At 51.1% G+C, this 17,761-nt stretch overlaps 2 protein-coding genes across 2 annotated transcripts; one reads left to right on the top strand and one right to left on the bottom strand.

Annotated features, from left to right (window-relative positions):
* Positions 1-75: 75 nt before the first annotated feature.
* LOC122370088 (acidic mammalian chitinase-like) lies at positions 76-14,764 on the bottom strand. The gene is made up of 8 exons (XM_043345352.1): positions 14,560-14,764; positions 8,531-8,661; positions 6,761-7,447; positions 6,399-6,550; positions 4,778-5,016; positions 3,553-3,706; positions 1,044-1,138; positions 76-803 (listed from the first exon to the last, which is right to left on the bottom strand). The coding sequence occupies exons 1-8, from the start codon at positions 14,657-14,659 to the stop codon at positions 643-645; spliced, it is 1,719 nt and encodes a 572-aa protein (XP_043201287.1). The 5' UTR covers positions 14,660-14,764; the 3' UTR covers positions 76-642.
* LOC122370089 (putative methyltransferase DDB_G0268948) lies at positions 1,393-3,170 on the top strand. The gene has a single exon (XM_043345353.1). It carries the CDS (start codon positions 2,071-2,073, stop codon positions 2,914-2,916), a length of 846 nt encoding a protein of 281 aa, XP_043201288.1. The 5' UTR covers positions 1,393-2,070; the 3' UTR covers positions 2,917-3,170.
* Positions 14,765-17,761: the final 2,997 nt, after the last annotated feature.

Consider the following 17,761-nt stretch of genomic DNA (forward strand, 5'->3'; position numbering starts at 1 on the left):
CGACTGCAGAAATCGACACATAGTTAACTAAAAAAAAAAAAACAGGCTGGACTGACATAAGTATAATTAGAAACACACCGAAGATCAGGTTTTATTCTCCCAAACATTTGATAGCATAACAAAAGACTTCAAAACTATCGCAAATAATGCATGATTTTGTCATTGATGACTGACCTAGTTAGGATCAAACTGAGCAGAGCGCTCTCGATCGACGATCGATAGTAGTTAACACGCAGATAACGTCATTATGAGAACAAGGCCGCGTCACCATCGAATGAACCATACAATCGATGACTGTTCCGCCAAGCAGGCACTACCGCTAAACTACGAAGTACAAACAATGAACGTATTGTCAATCAATATGAGAGCTAATAGCGACACGTTCGACAAAGTGCCTAATGCCGGCTTTTGACTAGTATGCTTAATTCGTCGTCGATATTCCATCAAAAGATACCCTACATCACCTCATATTTGTTCCCGTGGTATGCCACTCACTACTACCAACACAAAGATAAAAACAGATGGAAGTACAGATCGAGCCCTGATAAAGAGTTGTTAAAGATCCAAAGCCGGCAGCTGGTCGTTCTGTCTACCGCAGCAGCTCCCCGCAGCTGTCGGCTGCCGGCCGGCTGAGGCAGCTGCTCAGCAGCCGGTGATGGACGACCAGTTGCAGTTGGTGATGCTCTGCTGCCAGCTGGTGCCCGCCGGACAGGTGTAGTGGTGCGGCGTGCCGTTGAAACAGTTGTAGAAACTGTGACAGTCGGACGGGTCGGCGAACCAGCCCGTCGGCGACGGACAGGTGACTGCGGCAGGGGTCACAGAGGTCAGGTCAGAGAAGGGACACATACCTCAGGTCAAACCGAGGTGAACAGCCGAGTGGTCAGATGAAACAAGTCAGTGACAGAGAAGTTATTGAAGAGAACGATAATGACCGGTCAACAATTGAGCAACTGCTTATCCCAGCTCCTGTATTACTAATTGGGACATTCTATACGTCCGTCCCCATTCCCTCCACACTCCGACCCCCGCCCCATATAACTCACAGGTCCCGGAGCCGCCGCTGCCGGCCGTGGTGGTCGTCGTCGTGGTCGTGGTAGTGGTGGTTGTGGTTGAATCGCCCCCGGAGGTCACCCCGCACCTGTGGAGCGCCACAGCCGGTCACCGTAGAATGGTTTGCGACAATGCAGGGTCAACGTAGGAAAATACTGACGACACTGGGTGGGAGTCGCTGAAACTACGTCTCAAACAGCAGCGAGGTTCTTATATTATCCACTCCTACGTATGTTGTACCTAAATCTATATTATAAATCCTAAAATCACGCCTCATAACTCTTTGTCCAGTCATCTTACTGGCTGGCGATTGGATGTTGTGCATATTTTTGTTAGCATGGCTCTACTCTGCATAAGGGCGCAGCAATCCATTGACAGCTAACAATTAGCTGCCGCATTTCCCACATGGCCTGGTGTTTATTTAAACTGAGCCTGTCTCATAACGAAATCTACGTGCGCCTAGCCCATGCTGTGGCGATAAGCAGAGTTTAATCTTACTTGCGATGCATTGAATCCCATGATGCGGCTATTTACGGTATTACGGAATGAAAACTTGCAAGTGGCCGAAGCGCTTATATTCTCATTGTCACGCCTGCGGTATCGTGTGCTGATTTCAGCAATACATGTATTTATACGTTACATTTATACGGAGCCTGTTCATACATCTAGGCATGTAGGCATGTCATTATGACGCGGGCCAGGGCCTGCTCCAGTGCCGTCTGGGCGGCCACTTGGCTACAGTGTAGGCATTTTCAGTTACTGGAGAGGGGTCAGTGGTGCAGAGGACAGTCCAGGGCTCCAGTCGTCACTCATCAGTGTTTCGTTAAAAACCCTCAGTGCTCGTACCTGGGCGACGCCCATCCCCTGAGGCAGTAGCCTATTGATCGGCGGGCATACAACCAGTCTGAGTCACTCGCCAGCTGCTGCAGCCACCGACCGCCGCTCACCGTCTCACCGACCGTCTCTTACCGTCTCACCGACCGTCTCTTACCGTCTGACCGACCGCCCGTCACCGCCGCTATGCTTCGTGCGTTCGAGGGCTCTCAGCACGCGCGCCTGTACGCCCAGTTCCGTCCGGAGCCGCCTGCGGCGCTGATCGCTCACGTGCTGCAGTACGTCCGCCGCTCGTCACCCCTGCACCGAGCCGTGGACGTCGGTTGCGGCAGCGGCCAGAACACCCGGCTGCTGGCGCCGCACTTTGGCTCGGTCCTGGGCACGGACATCAGCCCCGCCCAGGTGGCAGAGGCGGCCGGCAGCAGCACGAGCGGCGGCGGCGTCACCTACCAGGTGGCGCCGGCCGAGGAGATCCCGGTGCCGGACGGATCGGTGAACCTGGTCACCGCCTCCGTGTGCTTCCACTGGTTCGACCGGGAGCGGTTTCTGGCAGAGGTTGACCGGGTCCTGGCGCCCGGTGGAGTGATCGCCATCTACAGCTACAACGAGCCGTCCTTCCGACTGCCCGACGGCACTGTGTGGACCGAGCTGGACGACATTTTCAAGGAGGTGCTGTACGTGCACCTGGCCGATCACTGGCCGATGCCCACACTGCTGGGGGACATAATGTCCAAAACCCATGAGGCGGAGGCGATGATCTCCTACCCTGAGATTCAGTGGGACGAGGAGAGCTACTTCATTGAGCGGCCCTTCTCCTTGGAGCTCGTGCTAGGCGAGATCGCTAGCTGGTCCGGATACCAGGAGCTGGTGGCCGCTCGCGGAGCTGCCGACGGCGACTCGCTGCTGCGTCGGACCCGCGAGAAGATGTGTGCCGTCATCAACGACGCCCAGAGTCGTGGAATCGATGTGGCGTCAGCCACGGAGCGCCGCCAGAGCTACCTTCTGATGGCCCGCAAACCAGCGGCCGAGTGACGGGCGACTGGTGCGGGCTGGACTGTCGCGGAGAGAGGGAGAGGAGGCGCCGACAGAGCAGAGGAGGGAGGGAGCGACACGAATGAGCTCCGGACTGTTCGAGAGAGGAAAGGAGAGGATGTGACGACTGAGTAGAGGGGGTGACGCGGTCCGTGTATAGGAATTAGCCTAGGAAAGAGAGAGGAGGTCGGGCCGAGAGAGTGTGATTTGTTCTGTTGTTTCACGAGGATATGGAATAAACCAAATTGAATCTGTCTGCTCTCTTTCGCCTGAATGTCGTCTGCCTGAACATCGTTCAATGGGTTCATTTTGCTTCGGTCTTCCTGTTTTGCAGGCAGGTGTCTGATGATGCAGGCTGCAAATAGTACCTAACACCGTAGAGTTATTCCTTGCCGTCATATAGTGGATGAAGCTACGGTCGACTTCAGTTATCGCTGGGAGCAAGGCTAGGAAGGCAGGAGCGATGAAAGGATCTGGGACAGTAGCGATTTACGTCGATGATGACATGCGAACATCAGACGAACCCCTCTTTATGAAACCTGGTTAAAAAAAAAAATCGAAGAGATTAAAGGTTTCCGTCATATTGTCGTGTACCTCTGAGATATCTGACCGGCCCTCCTCCCCCGGCCCACTCACGTCACTTGGCTGGCCCAGTTGCAGTTAAGCGCCGTCGGGTCGAAGAGCGTGCCGCTGGGACACGTGTAGTGGTGCGGCGTGCCGTGGCCGCAGTTGTAGTAGCTCTGGCAGTCGTACGGGTCCGGGAACAGGCCGTTCGCAGAGGGACACGAGACTGCCGGCCAGGGACGACGAGGTGGTTATACAGCTGAGGACATGAGACTGCCGGACGGGGTCGTTACACAGCGGATAGCGACACGGGACTACCGGACAGGGGTGGGGTCGTTACAAAACTGAGAGACACGAGACTGCCGGACAGGGACGGGGTCGTTACATTACTGATAGGGACACGGGACTGCCGGACGGGGGCGGGGTCGTTACAAAACTGATGGGATACGAGACTGCCGGACAGGGACGGGGTCGTTACATAACCGAGAGGGACACGAGACTGCCGGCCAGGGACAGGGTCGTTACATTACTGATAGGGACACGGGACTGCCGGACAGGGACGTTACACAACTGATAGGGGCGCGAGACTGCCGGAGAGGGACAGGGTCGTTACATTACTGATAGGGGCACGAGACTGCCGGCCAGGGGCGGGGTCGTTACACAACCGAGAGGGACACGAGACTGCCGGACCGGGTCGTTACACAGCTGATAAAGACACGAGACTGCCGGACCGGGTCGTTACACAACTGAGAGACACGAGACTGCCGGCCAGGGGCGGTACCTAACTGACAGGGACACGAGACTGCCGGACAGGGTCGTTACACCGCGGATAGCGACACGAGACTGCCGGACAGGGGTGGGGTCGTTACATAACCGAGAGGGACACGAGACTGCCGGACCGGGTCGTTACACAGATGATAGGGACGCGAAACTGCCGGACAGGGACGGGTCGTTATACGGCTGATAGGGACGAGAGACTGCCGGACGGGGGCGGGGTCGTTACATAACCGAGAGGGACACGAGACTGCCGGCCAGGGGCGGGGTCGTTATACAGGTGATAGGGACACGGGACTGCCGAACAGGTAAGACGGAGACACTGCTCACTGTGCTGTGCGTATTGTAGGGACACGAGCATATGGAGCGGAACCGGATACGACAGTTAGGACCGCAGACAGCGCATGGGCTTGGGCATGAGAGTGCGGGCATGGGCCGTAATCATCACAAACTGTACAGAAGTCGCAACAGGCGAGAGCACGTGATGAGTGCCCCTCGGGACAGCTCGGGACGGTATACTCACAGGATCCTCCGGGCCCGGCCGTGGTAGTGGTGGTCGTAGTTCCCGCAGTGGTCGTCGTAGTTCCCGCAGTGGTGGTAGTTCCAGCTGTAGTGCCGGCGGTCGTAGTGGTGGTGCCCGCTGTGGTGGTGCCCGCTGTGGTGGTGCTGGTGGTGCCGGCGGTCGTAGTGGTGCTGGTGGTCGGGCCGAGGTTCGCCTGGATTGCCGACATCAGCGGCCACGCGCCACCGCCGCAACCGTTTCTGAAACGATGTAGCATTTTTCGCTTTTAATTGGATACCTTATTTTGACAGCACAAATAACCCGATACCTACCCGAGCATAAACAGAAAAGGTGTCATTCGGATCCGTGCATGGTGTGGTGCAGCTGTGTTTCTCCGCCGAAGCACCACTAACCAAATCACTCATCACCTATTATCCCGCGCCGGGCCGGGGGGGGTGTTTGAACACCCCCCCCCCCTGTGGGTTTTCGCAGATATCTCAAAAACGGCGGCGCGGAGCGCCGCCGTTTTTGGCACACCTGTTCGTGCATCTTTTCCGCACATGTTGTGAACATTTTAGACCCAGGTCACCTTAGGTCAGGTCACCAGGTCACGCCAAGTGACCTCACCTCAGAAAAAATATGAATGCTCGTCATAGCTACACCGATTGATCGATTGCCTTGAAACTTTCAGCGATTGGTTAGAGCAACCTTATCTATAAAATGTATATCTCGGAATTTTGATATCGGTGACCTAAGGTAAGGTCAATTTTGCGGCCTCTCCCCTAAGTCAATGGGAGAAAATTGAAAAGCGTCTGTTTTGCACGAACGCTATTCTAGACACTCCCAAACATCGAGATGTAGGTAAAATTGACACACTGAATCGGAAAATGGCAACTGTGACCCCTCATTATGTCCCAGAGGTCATCTCAGGTCACGAACAGAATCTAACAGTTTTTCGCTAATAACTTCTGATAGAGGCGTGCTAGAGCGCTGAAAAAGCCTTAGATGTGTTCGGCTCGACGTTGCGGATCGACTGATATGCAACATGACCTTTACCGGTCAGGTCATGACCTTGACCTGAGGTCAAATTTTCCTTGACCTTTCAAGGTCAAATTATAGTTCATTCGACGCGTCTCGACGAGAGGAACACGATGCTGGCAAAAGAAATGTCATGGCTCTTTCGAGGCAAAAGTTATTGCAGAAAAAACGTTTTTCGTAAAAACGGCTATTTTTGGAGTTTTTGCCCTCTGGAGGCTAAACCGTTGACCTTAGGTCAAATCTGAACACATTATTCAGAAATGTCTGTAAAAGGGCTATCGAATGCGCTTTTCCGCGGCGCTGTAGCTCTATCGGTTCCCGAGATAGCCGTTGGCAGTTTCTGTTGAAATAGTCAACATTTTACCTTTGGTGACCTCTGGTGATCTGACCTTTGACCTGACCCCAAAAATGACTGAAGTGTTTTCGTCCTTATTTTGGACGTTCTTTCGACTGCCGCTTACCGCGTGTCGCTACGTGGCCCAGGAGCCGAGTTAGAAGAGGGGGTGTTCAGACACCCCCCGGCCCGGCGCGGAATCTCAGAGCACCGGCCCGGCGCGGGTTATCTGTCCCATCACCCTTGCCCTGGCCTCAGCTATCTCCGTACCTGACGTCCTCGGAGCTGACGTCCCAGACCATGACGGCCCCGAATCCCTGGCTGACGGCCCACCGGGTCTTGGCGGCCACCATGGCGGTGTCGTCGTACCCGACCCATTGGTCTCCCGAGTAGGCGTACGGCCCGATCTTCCCGGTCGGGTCCTGCGGCGGCAGAGCGGCACGTCAGTCTGGGGCGGCGGGAGACATGTTGAGTGACACACGGCCAGACGAGATGCTGATTTTGTCAGTGATGCAATTATGTTTAGAGCACTCATCTTTCCGCGCTTTTAGAAAGGTTAAATGACTGCACTCCGAGTCAACCGCCATCCTCCGTCCTCTGCACCCAATGTAACGTTTAGCCACATGACCCACCTGCACCACAGTCCAGCCGGCGTTGACGTTCTTGCAGATCTCGAAGTAGGAGAGGCTGCCGGCCTCCTGGGTGTGCGGCCCGGCCACACCGGCGCCGGACCCGGCCACGGGCGGCGTCTTGTCGGCCCCGGGCACCGTCCAGCTGCGACCGTACAGCGGCACGCCCACGGCCAGTTTGGCGGCCGGCGCTCCGCGACTCCTCCAGGCCTCCATCACGGACTGCAAGTCCAGGCCGCTGCCGGCGTCCGAGGCGCGCGGCAGCAGCGGCGCGTGGTGGTCGGCGGTGGCCTCCCACGAGCCGTGCAGGTCGTACGCCATCACGTTGATGAAGTCGAGCGCCGCCGAGACGGCCGGCACGTCGTACCCGGCGTCGATTTTGGCGGCGCTGGCGGTGACGGCGGCGGTGAGCAGCAGGCCGTGCGGCTGGAAGGCGGCGCGCAGCTCGGTCACCCAGGCGGCGAACCCGGCCCGGTCGGCCGCCGACGGGTACTCGTAGTCCAGGTCCAGGCCGTCGAAGCCGTGCTGCTGCAGAAACTGGACGGCGTTCGACACGAAGCCTTGGCGCAGCGAGGGGTTGGCCAGCATGGTGGAGTACTTGGGGTCCAGCGACTCGTTCCAGCCGCCGATGGCCAGCAGCACCTTCAGCGCCGGGTTGGCCTGCTTCATGGCCACGAACTTCTCATAGCCCTGCGGCGCCGTGAGAATCGAGATAAAAATCGCCGCAGTTTTGCAATTCTAATGCGTAATAACCCGCGAGTTGCTGGGGGGGGGGGGCGTTAAACGCCCCCACTTTTTTCGCCGGGCCATAGCATAAAAACGGCGCGCCGCAGGCGCGCCAAATTTTGGGTACCTGTAGGGAATTGAATGAAGTTTATTGTGGCAAAGTTTCAAAAAAATCGGTCGGAAATTTTTTGAAATATCGAGGTTTTAGTGACGTCATGATTTCTGTGTTTTCGACCAAAAACGGCATATGTTCAAAAAATCATATAAAATCACAGAATAGACATACAGACATGCCGTAAACGCCATTAGACTGCCAATACCATGATCAATCAAATGGCTATCTTGGATTATTGATTATCGTTCCGCATTTTCCATAATCTTGAACTGAATCTTGGCAATTTTTCGTGACTACTTCACGACCATGATACATGCATTTCTTAAATTGAACTTTTTGAGCCAAACACGTACACATATGACAAAATGAATGTCACCATCGTGTTCTACGCCCCAAATTACCTGTAAAACATGTGTCACAGGCTGCGAATATCAGTTTTGATTTTCGGGGATATGTGCCTACCCGGTTGACCTGACCTTGACCCTGACCTATGCTTGACTGACCCTGACATGGAGCTGACACTCTTGTAGGCCTTATATGATGGATTGTGCACCGTTTGGACAGAGTTTATGACGAGAGGCACCCATTGCGAAGTCCTGAAGTCCATGCTACTGAAAGCCCGATTTCAGGTGTTTGACCTGACCTTGACCCGACCTGTGACCTCAAAATTCAACTTTAAAGTACTCATCTGAATCGTCTCGTCGCGCTCTTTCGTTTGCCGCCTCGTGCGTTTCGCTGCGCCTATTGGTTCTCGAGTTATCGGCTGGGGGCGTTTAACGCCCCCCCCCCCCAGCAAACGGTGGGTGGCGAAATACCCCAGCAACTGCCGGGATAACATCGGTTAACCATATTTTGACGTTATTTTACATCGGTGGACGACTAATCTAACTGCGCGCCTTGCATAGGTACAGCCCAACTATGTAAGCTCTCACCCTGAGCGAGATGTCGAGCCAGGAATCGAACACGTCCAACTGGTAGGTAGTCGGGTTCAGCCTGGCGAACGCGTAGATGTAGATGGAGCACTTGTGCGGGTCCAGGTCATCGACTGTCACCTGACCGTCCCCTGAGGGTAAGAGAAGTACCCGCCGTGAGAGCCACGTGGCGGCATCCAAACCGGGAGCGTGTACAGTCCACAGCAGAAGTAATGTGCGGTTTCAGTCATGGGTATATGTTCTGCTTCTGAAGCTTAGGAACGATTAACCAGACTATACAATGAAACTTTGAATGTAGCTAATATGTATCGTCACCCTTGCAGCTGCAACTTTAGCTATTGACATCTTCTTTTCGATCACTCCGCATAATCGCCAGTCAAAGCCAACCGTTGAGATTGGTAAACCCTACATTACTTTAGCGGTGGGCTGTACATAACCGTTCAAAACTTCAACACCGCACCAATAGATGACACTTAAAAATGTTTGATAAAAATTCAAAGACGATACAACAAAGACCTTAAATTTGTAGCTTATGAGAAGCATATAAAATGATTGCTATCATAGGGGACATTTTATATCATATTTCATCGCAATCAGGCAGAGCGCTTAGGCAAAATGCATTTCATCCCGTATCGTCCAAACCCCCGGCGTGATAGTACCTATAGTAATCATAGGCGGCGGAACGGGGAGGGCACCGGGGCACCGTGCCCCCCTTTGATTTTGGCATTTTAACATTAGCCCTGGGCGTTGCATGGAAAGAATAGGACCAAAAGTCGGCAGTGCCCCGCCCCCCTTAATTGAAGGTGTTCCGCCGCTACTGAGAGTAATAGTGTTCTAATATAATTCACTTACTTTCCCACCGTTTAAATTTGCTATCAGTGTACGCCCGCGAAGGCTGATCGCAAAAGAAAATAAATAAATAATCAGACGTCTTTTGATAAATGCAACATAAATAGATACGATGCTAATGGATGTTTATTTAAGTATATTCATTTAGGATTAGGTGTCTGTGTTACTTTATTCGTTCCTTATCGAATACCTGAGTAAATGGACCGGCTACCTAATGGACCTATGTAGAACAAATCGCTTAACGTTTAGTGACCGTTTAAATTAGCTACTCTACTCGTCACTCGCTAATTTTATCTCGTGTTTTTAGGTATGTTGTTCAATTAGGTATGAATACTCGGTCCGGTATTATTAGGTACCAATACCCAATCCAATGACGTCGGTTAACCCATGCCATCTGCTTAGATGAGTTACATTTAGGTATCACCGATATCGTTATACCTACCTACGCGTGCTCGGATTCTCATGTGCGCTTGGGACACATACACATTAAACATGCAGTTACTGCAAACAAAAAACGTATAGGTACGTTATTCATTGATGTATCGACAATTAACTGAACTATACCAATGCCCCTCTAAGCATGTTGTAAACAATGAGCCCTAGGGCTTTTTTTTTGCCTAGAACCAACCGATAATCCCATTGTGAAACAGGTGATCCTATCGGCCGGAAATATCGGCTTTGAACGGTTACGCTCATAAATCGCGTGGACTTTTTCTCGCCTTATTCCTGTAATCTCAGTTTGAACTTGGCGTTTTCTCAGCGAGAATAGTCAGAGAAGTCCAAACACAAGTGACGATTGTTGACACGCACACTGTTCGGTAAGTCTTCTTCCAACAGACGGCTCATGTGCCGAATCAGCTGGGTAAGCCGGATAAGTCACACAGGCCACAGCGTGATTCAGTGTCGGTGCTGATATAGGAACAGTCACGGTCACGTCTGAGGAGTGATTTCAGAGACGGGACGTGGGCCAGCGCGGTTCCGGTCCCGGTCGAGCGATGTGGACTACACGGAGTAACGGTTCGAAGGGACCAGCCGACACATCTCACTTAGCAGGAAATGAAACTATGGACTATTTATGACGATGTCGGTTTTGTGATTCACGGGATGTGGTATAAGGACTTGCGGTAGCAGGCGGGGACTGTGTCAAAATCTGTGCTGTGTTGTGACAAAGTCTGTTCTTGCTACTGTGTGTGTTTTGTTGAAAAATAAGTGGGCTAAGCGCCAGCGGCAATCGTCTATGCCTGGCCGAATGTAATGGCAAGTTGTACAGAGCCCAGACCAACTATAGGTACCAAGAGTGGGCGTGTGCGGTGACCGTAGCTCGCTAAGTGGCTAAGTTTTGCTTTTGTTATTGCCTCATAATCAAAAGCTCATTTGGTGAGAACTCATGCCTCAACTGCAAGCTGCGAGCTGTTCCGTTTGTTTTTCATGGAGTATATGCCTAAGTAAATGACTTATCGTTTGCCCGCTATATAGGTAGGTATGTTTATCTTCCGACTGTCATTCGATTATCCGTTTCTTAGCACAGAAACGGCCATTGCCATGACGAACTGCATCCCCATGTTTAATGGACAATTGGATGGAAATTTGTTTTTGTTTTGTTTTGTTGGGTTAGGCCCTTTCGGTCGACAAGACCATTGCAGAGCCGGAAGGATGATAGGATTTAGGGGGAGACATTGGTCTGGGCAGGCACCTTAGTGAGTCGCCGGGGCTGAGCCCGTCCAGAGGACAGGCCACCCAGCCCCAAGGCACTCACTGCACCCGGCTACGGGGTGCGCTCCCTCGGGAGCAGCGGTGCCGCTCCAAGGGAGCAGCCCGCATGAGATTAAGTTGCCTGTCCAGCCCGGAAGGGGGTTGTGGCGTGGAGGAGAAGGATTTCAGTATCCTGAGGATAGAAGCACGGATAGGTGTATGATGGAAATGATAGTGAGCTATACTTGTTTCCTTATGCCTAAGAGTACATAGCAAGTTACCAGCCCCATAGTACAGAACCTTCCATGTGCGTGCGGTTGGTATGAACACCTTGATCATGCATGTAGCACAGGTTAGCAGTTAGCACAGGTGTGATCTATGCTGTGCCATCTTCAGTCCCCACCCAGTCTCCCGGCCGGCGACTGCCGACTCAGCTAGTGTCCTCCTGGTGTGCCCCGCTACCGACCGGAACCCGCCCAGTAGGTACTTACAATAAGTCACACACCTGCCGTGGCGCCGCAGGTGGTTGAACCGACGTCAGACCCGCTGACTGGACGAAATTCGCGCCGAACGGCTGATTTATCCGTGACAGCGGCTCCGTGTAACCCCCCTCACCCAGGTGTCGTGACGTCACTGGGACGTGATGCAATTCGGGAGCGAATAGGTACCGGTCGGCTCACTTCTTACGTCTGTTCTCTATAGCCCAACGTACCAGGTTATGTATAGTAGGTACTAGGTAAATGCGATTGCATACACAAGGAGCCGTTCACATCAGATGAATAGTCGAGAACTGTGGACCGGTAAACCACATTTAGATGGATTGTCGTTTACGTGGTTGAGTGTGGAAATGCCAATAAAGCTCATGCGAACAAGACCTCCCGTGAGCTGAACTAACAAAAGTCGGATACAAGATACCTAAAAGATACCTAAAAGGTACCAAGATACCTAAAAGGTACCTATGCCTAATAACAGCGGATGATGCGGCCGAGCGCATTATTGCATGGACTATGGAAGCGCATGGGATTATTTCGTATTGAAATGCCGACAATTTTTTATAAAAAAAAAGCTGGCAATTCATCAAGTGACCATTAGGTATATTACATATGTATGCAATATAGTAAAACAGCTGGTGCACAGATAGCTAAAATAGAAGTATGACCAATACAATACCTATAACGGATGCTTCTATCTAATCCTCGCCGGACATATTGGTTTTCTATACACGCGCCGGCCGAGGGGGGTACGACCCTGGTACGGACCCCCTCGCTGTTTCGCGCCTGATGGAGCTAGAGCCTCGCGGAAAAAAGGAGCGTGTGCACCGATACGGGACGCAGCGATTAGTATCCGATTTAAAGGTGTCAGGTCAACCGGTGACCTCTGAGGTCAGGTCAAGCGGCCCAAGGCCCGGGCTCGGTTTTTGGTAAATAACTTCGCAAAAAACGGCCGCAGAGCCGCTATTTTAGCACCATCGTGTTCATCTCACTCAGGCGTGTCGAATAGTGTACTTTTTCTTCGTGTGAGGTCAAGTTCAGATGCTGACCTCAGGTCAAGGTCAGGTCAGAATCTCCCAGGTAACGAAGCTGGTCAAAGGAGGTCATATTGCATATCATTCGATTCTGCAGGTCTTCCCCAGTCCATTGGTGGCTTCCCCGAATCGCTAGCTCACTTGGATCGGGAGTTATTGACGAAAAACTATTGTGACCCTAGTGACGTCATAGTTCATACATGACGTCATGCAAGGTCAACAATGCAGAAATGAAGCTTGGGACCTTGCAAGGAGTGCATGAAATCCCGACTCCATGTGCTTGAGATAGTGTAAAATCATTCCCGGTGCCAAAGAAGCAGTTTTCCCCATTCACTTATAAATGGTGAGTTCACGTGACCGACCTAACCTCATGTGACCTTAAGGAAAATTCCAAGATATACAAGTTGTGGAACCTCTGAATGATACTACATAGGTTCTGTAAGTATCATCTCTCTGTGAAAGCTGCTGTGGCACTGAGAGCGCTGCGAAGTTGCGACATCTGTAAACCGTGCAGAGGTTTACGTATGACGTCATAGGTCAGTGACCTGACCTGACCGGAAAATGGGGTTGGTGTTACAAGACCCGTTTTGAATCAAGGAGCAGTTATGCCAAGTTTCAGCTCTCTATCTCCTGCGTGTTCCGAGCTATCGCGAAAAAAAAATCCGGGGGTGGCACCCGCCCCTTTCGGCCGGCGAGGGTTAATTGAACAAAGATTAAAAGTCGTGACTCGTGAAATGCATAAATAAACGAAAACTTTGCAATGATTTGATGGTAAGTTCGAATTGATATTCATGCGACCCGAATCAAAATACCTACATCTCAAGACAATCAGCTCGTGCACATGCGAAAAAAAATTAGGAAAACACTGCATTAGTGGCATTCGTTCCGCAACTTGAACTTCTCGACAGCCAGAAAGATCTCAAGGAACTCCCGCTTTTAAATAACCGTGCGTGGTAGTAGTTAAGTGAGCTGCTCATTTAGCGTCAGTCACCGTTACCTATTATCCTATAGGGGAAAGTGGGGTAAGACGGTCAGGGTAGGTAAGACGGGCACCCCTTCTGCAGACCAAACCAATAGCGCTACGAGCGAGAAAAATTAGGAACAGAATTGCCTTTCCCACTACACACCACCATTGAAGTCTGGTGAATTCATGTGTTCAGTCGATAATCTTTTATTTTGATTTCTTTAGAACACTCCTTTTATAAAAACACATCCATAATGTACCTATTGTGCAAGCTTTTGTGTGCAGCACTATAGAGTTAAAAACTCGCAATCACTTGTGGTACACACATATGCCACCAGTGTTCATTTACCGCGGATTTGCGTTGTCTGCATCAAATTGTCCACAGAGAAAAATCGTGCTGAACTTCTGACATTGAGTTTGGGGTAAAACGGGCAACTATGAATCCGATGTGTCTGTAATGGTGAAAATATTTTTGTTGCTGTTAGGAAAAAAATAAGCATTTCTAATAAGAATATGTTCGATTCCGATACTCACAGACATGTTAGCAATATTCCTTCGGCACACTTTATTCTCGAATAATGAATGTGAAAAACGGTTCTACATGGCTTCTGAACTAGGGCCTATATACGAGCATACGCCTTCTGCACGAATCTCGTATGCTGCCAGTTCCGAACCACTTGAGACCAACGGGCGACTGTATCAGTGCGGCTAATCTCGGGCATTTGTTGCGAGCTGTGCTGGTCGGTGAAAGAAGCTGGCTGTCTTGCCCTACCCATGTGACCGTCTTACCCCATGGGGTGGGGTAAGACGGGTTTTTGCAAGGTTTTGCAAAAATAGCTGCAGTTTATTTGTTGAATCAGGTCGGCCGCCCAGTTAGGCCGCAAAAAGCAGAAGCCTAATAAGCTTCCTGACTAGCTCACCGGTGCGATTGTGGCTCCCTTACCTCCCTAATTAGCTCACCGGTGTGACCGCGGTAGTGACTCCGTTCGGTTAGCTCACCGGTGCGGTAGTGACTCCAGGAGCCCCAGTAACAGATGACCTCGGTGGCGGCGGCGCAGCCCAGGCAGGCCGCCAGCAGCAGCGGCAGGATCGTCCTCATGGTGTCGTCAGTTGGCCGAGCGCAGAGCCCTGTCTGTGGTCGTGACCCGGGGCGCCTTCGGCCAGCTGTGTGCCCTGCGGCGCCCCCCGACGGCCGTTTTATCGGCACGCCGCCGACCGCACCGCGAGGGAACGGTCACGTGATACTACCAGAGTGCGACGTCATAGTTCTGGTGCATGAATCTGGGCTGGCGGTGTCACCCGCACGTGGTCGCATGTGTGTCTGTGTGTCTGTATGTGTCCGACTGTCAATTTCCCCCAAAATGTGAGTGGCACGCTCGTTAAATGCGTTTGTGTAGCGCGTCAGAAGAACATGTAAGTTAGATTATGTGACAAATTAATGGGCACACATGTGCGTCGCCTGAACAGGGAATGTCGTGCGAAGACATAGGTACAATGGCCACACGGGTGGGACTATGTGGAATTGGATAAAAATGTATAATGGTACTTTTAAACCGATATTTAATTTTGGTCTTGTCCAACATAAGCTTAGGTCCTACTCGGCTAAGGATTAACCCGCGCCCTGCTGGGGGGGGGGGTGTTTGAACACCCCCCCCTTGTGGTTTTTCGCGAATATCTCAAAAACGGCGGCGCGGAGCGCCGCCGTTTTTGGTACACCTTATCATACATCAATTCTACACATGTTGTGAAAATTTCAGACCAAGGTCATTCAAGGTCAGGTCACCAGGTCACTTGAAGTGATCTCACCTCAAAAAGTTTCAATGTCTGTCGTAGCTACACCGAGTGACCGATCGCTTTGAAACTTTGAGCGATTGCTCAAAGCAATAGCATGTACAAAATGTATATCTCAGAATTTTGATATCGATGACCTAAGGTCAGGTCAATTTTGCGACCTCCCCATTATAAGTCAATGGGAGAAAATTGAAATGCGCCTCTTTTGGACGAAAGACATTATAAACACTCCCAAACATCGAAGTACAAGTGGTTTAGACACACTGAACATGAAAATGGTGTCCGTGACCCTTGGTTATGCCCTGAGGTCATCTTAGGTCACGAATGGTATCTAACAGTTTTTTGCAGATAACTTTTGATAGAGGCATGCTAGAGCGAAGAAAACGCCTTATATGTGTTAAGCTTGACGATACGGATCGACTGATATGCAACATGACCCTTTCCGGTCAGGTCATGACCTTGACGTGAGGTCAAATTTTCAAGTTGACCTTTCAAGGTCAAGTTATAGTTCATTCGATGCGTCTTGACGATAGGAACACGATGCCGGTAAAAGTAAGCTCGTACAAGGCTTGGGTCAAAAGTTATTGCAGAAAAACTGTTTCCGAAAAAATCGGCTATTTTTGCAGTTTTTGCCCCCTGCAGGCAAAACCGTTGACGTTAGGTCAAATCTGAGGAATTACTCAGAAAGGGCGTTAATAGGGCTATCGAATGCGCTTTTCCGCGGCGCTGTAGCTTTATTGGTTCCCGAGTTATGCGTTGGCTTCTTGGAAATTTTCGACATTCGACCTGGAAATCGGCGAAATTTTGCCTTCAATGACCTCTGGTGACCTGACCTTTGACCTGACCAAAAAATTGACCGAAGTGATTTCGTCATTATTTTTTACGCTCTTTCGAACGCCGCCTTCCGCGTATCGCTACGTGGCCCAGGAGCCGAGTTACAAGGGGGGGGTGTTCAAACACCCCCGAGCAGGGCGTGGAAATCCAGGACCCCCAGCCGGGCGCGGGTTAATAGATACATTCATTCGCCTAGTCGATACTACGTGACATTGGACTGGGTATCTGCATTTCCTATTTTACCTATAGGTTTCCTTTGCCGGACATTGTTCCAAAGAAGAATGCAGTCACTAGGCCTCGAGAGGATCAACATTCAGCAACGTTTTGTCCAAGATCCAGAGATCGCAACCTCCATAAGCATCGTTAAAGGGACCCAGTATGACTGGGTCTTTCATGGAAAACGTACCGGTAAGACCTTCATCTTCATAAGAAACGCATGGCAAGATAAGGGTCTCACTCGTGCTCGCTTGTGCAGCCGCTTTCTGACGAATCTTAGATAAGAATTTATTAGGTATATGTTTCGTGCTAATAGGTACAAAGAGCAAAGATGAAAGATCGGCCGGTAGGTATACCTAAATAAGGGGCCATCCATAAATTACGTCACGCTTTTTCGGCCACTTCTTGACCCTCTCCCCCTGTTACGCTGAAGTTACTGTAGTAAACCCCTTACGTCCACATTACCGTTGTATTGCCAGCTGCCTTCGTCGCGCGCCGGCCCAGACTGGCCGGGGGTCGTACGTGACCCACCTTTTAAGCCGGGTTCACACCGGCTTTCCGGTCCGGAAAAATTCCGTCTGCCGGGCCGGCACCAAAATGTTGAAATTGTCGCTAGATGTCAAAAAAGTCGCTAGAACCGGAAAACCAGAAAGTCGAGTCGGAGATGTCATTCTAAGTACGATAAGTAGGTACCAAGAAATCTCGCGAATTATTTTGAAATCGAACATACTTGTGTGACGGCTTTATAAGTCCCTGATGCAGTTCCATCCAACCGAAAATAATCCATCCTTCACTGGTAGGTATATTAGCAACATTAATACAATTTAACATTTACAGCATGAGGGCTAGGTATCGACTAAAAGACACTGATTTATTTCAATCGCGCTTTGGCTGTTGTTGGTTTAAAAACACTTGTGAACAAAGAGGGATTGAGTGCTGGGCAAGGCGCATTAGAGACGGCGAGCTTGATATTACGCTTGCTGATGTAGATGGCTGGGTCTCAAAATCGGTCATCTGACTGTCACTGACTCTACCGCCATAACCCGCGCCCCGCTGGGGGTCCTAAATTTCCACGCCTTGCTGGGGGGTGTTAACCCCCCCCCCCTTCTAACTCGGCTCCTGGATCACGTAGCGATACGGGGAAGGCGGCGTTCGAAAGAGTGTTAAAAATAATGACGAAATTAATTCGGTCACTTTTTTGGTCAAATCAAAGGTCAGGTCACCAGAGGTCATGGAAAGCCGAATTTCACCGATTTTCAGGTTGAATGTCGACGATTTACAACAAGCCAACGCATAACTTGGCATCGATTTTCTCCCATCGACTTATAATGGGGAGGTCACAAAATTGACCTGACCTTAG

Source organism: Amphibalanus amphitrite, unplaced genomic scaffold, assembly GCF_019059575.1.
Source record: "Amphibalanus amphitrite isolate SeventyFive unplaced genomic scaffold, NRLGWU_Aamphi_draft 001097F_arrow, whole genome shotgun sequence".
NCBI lineage: Eukaryota > Metazoa > Arthropoda > Thecostraca > Balanomorpha > Balanidae > Amphibalanus > Amphibalanus amphitrite.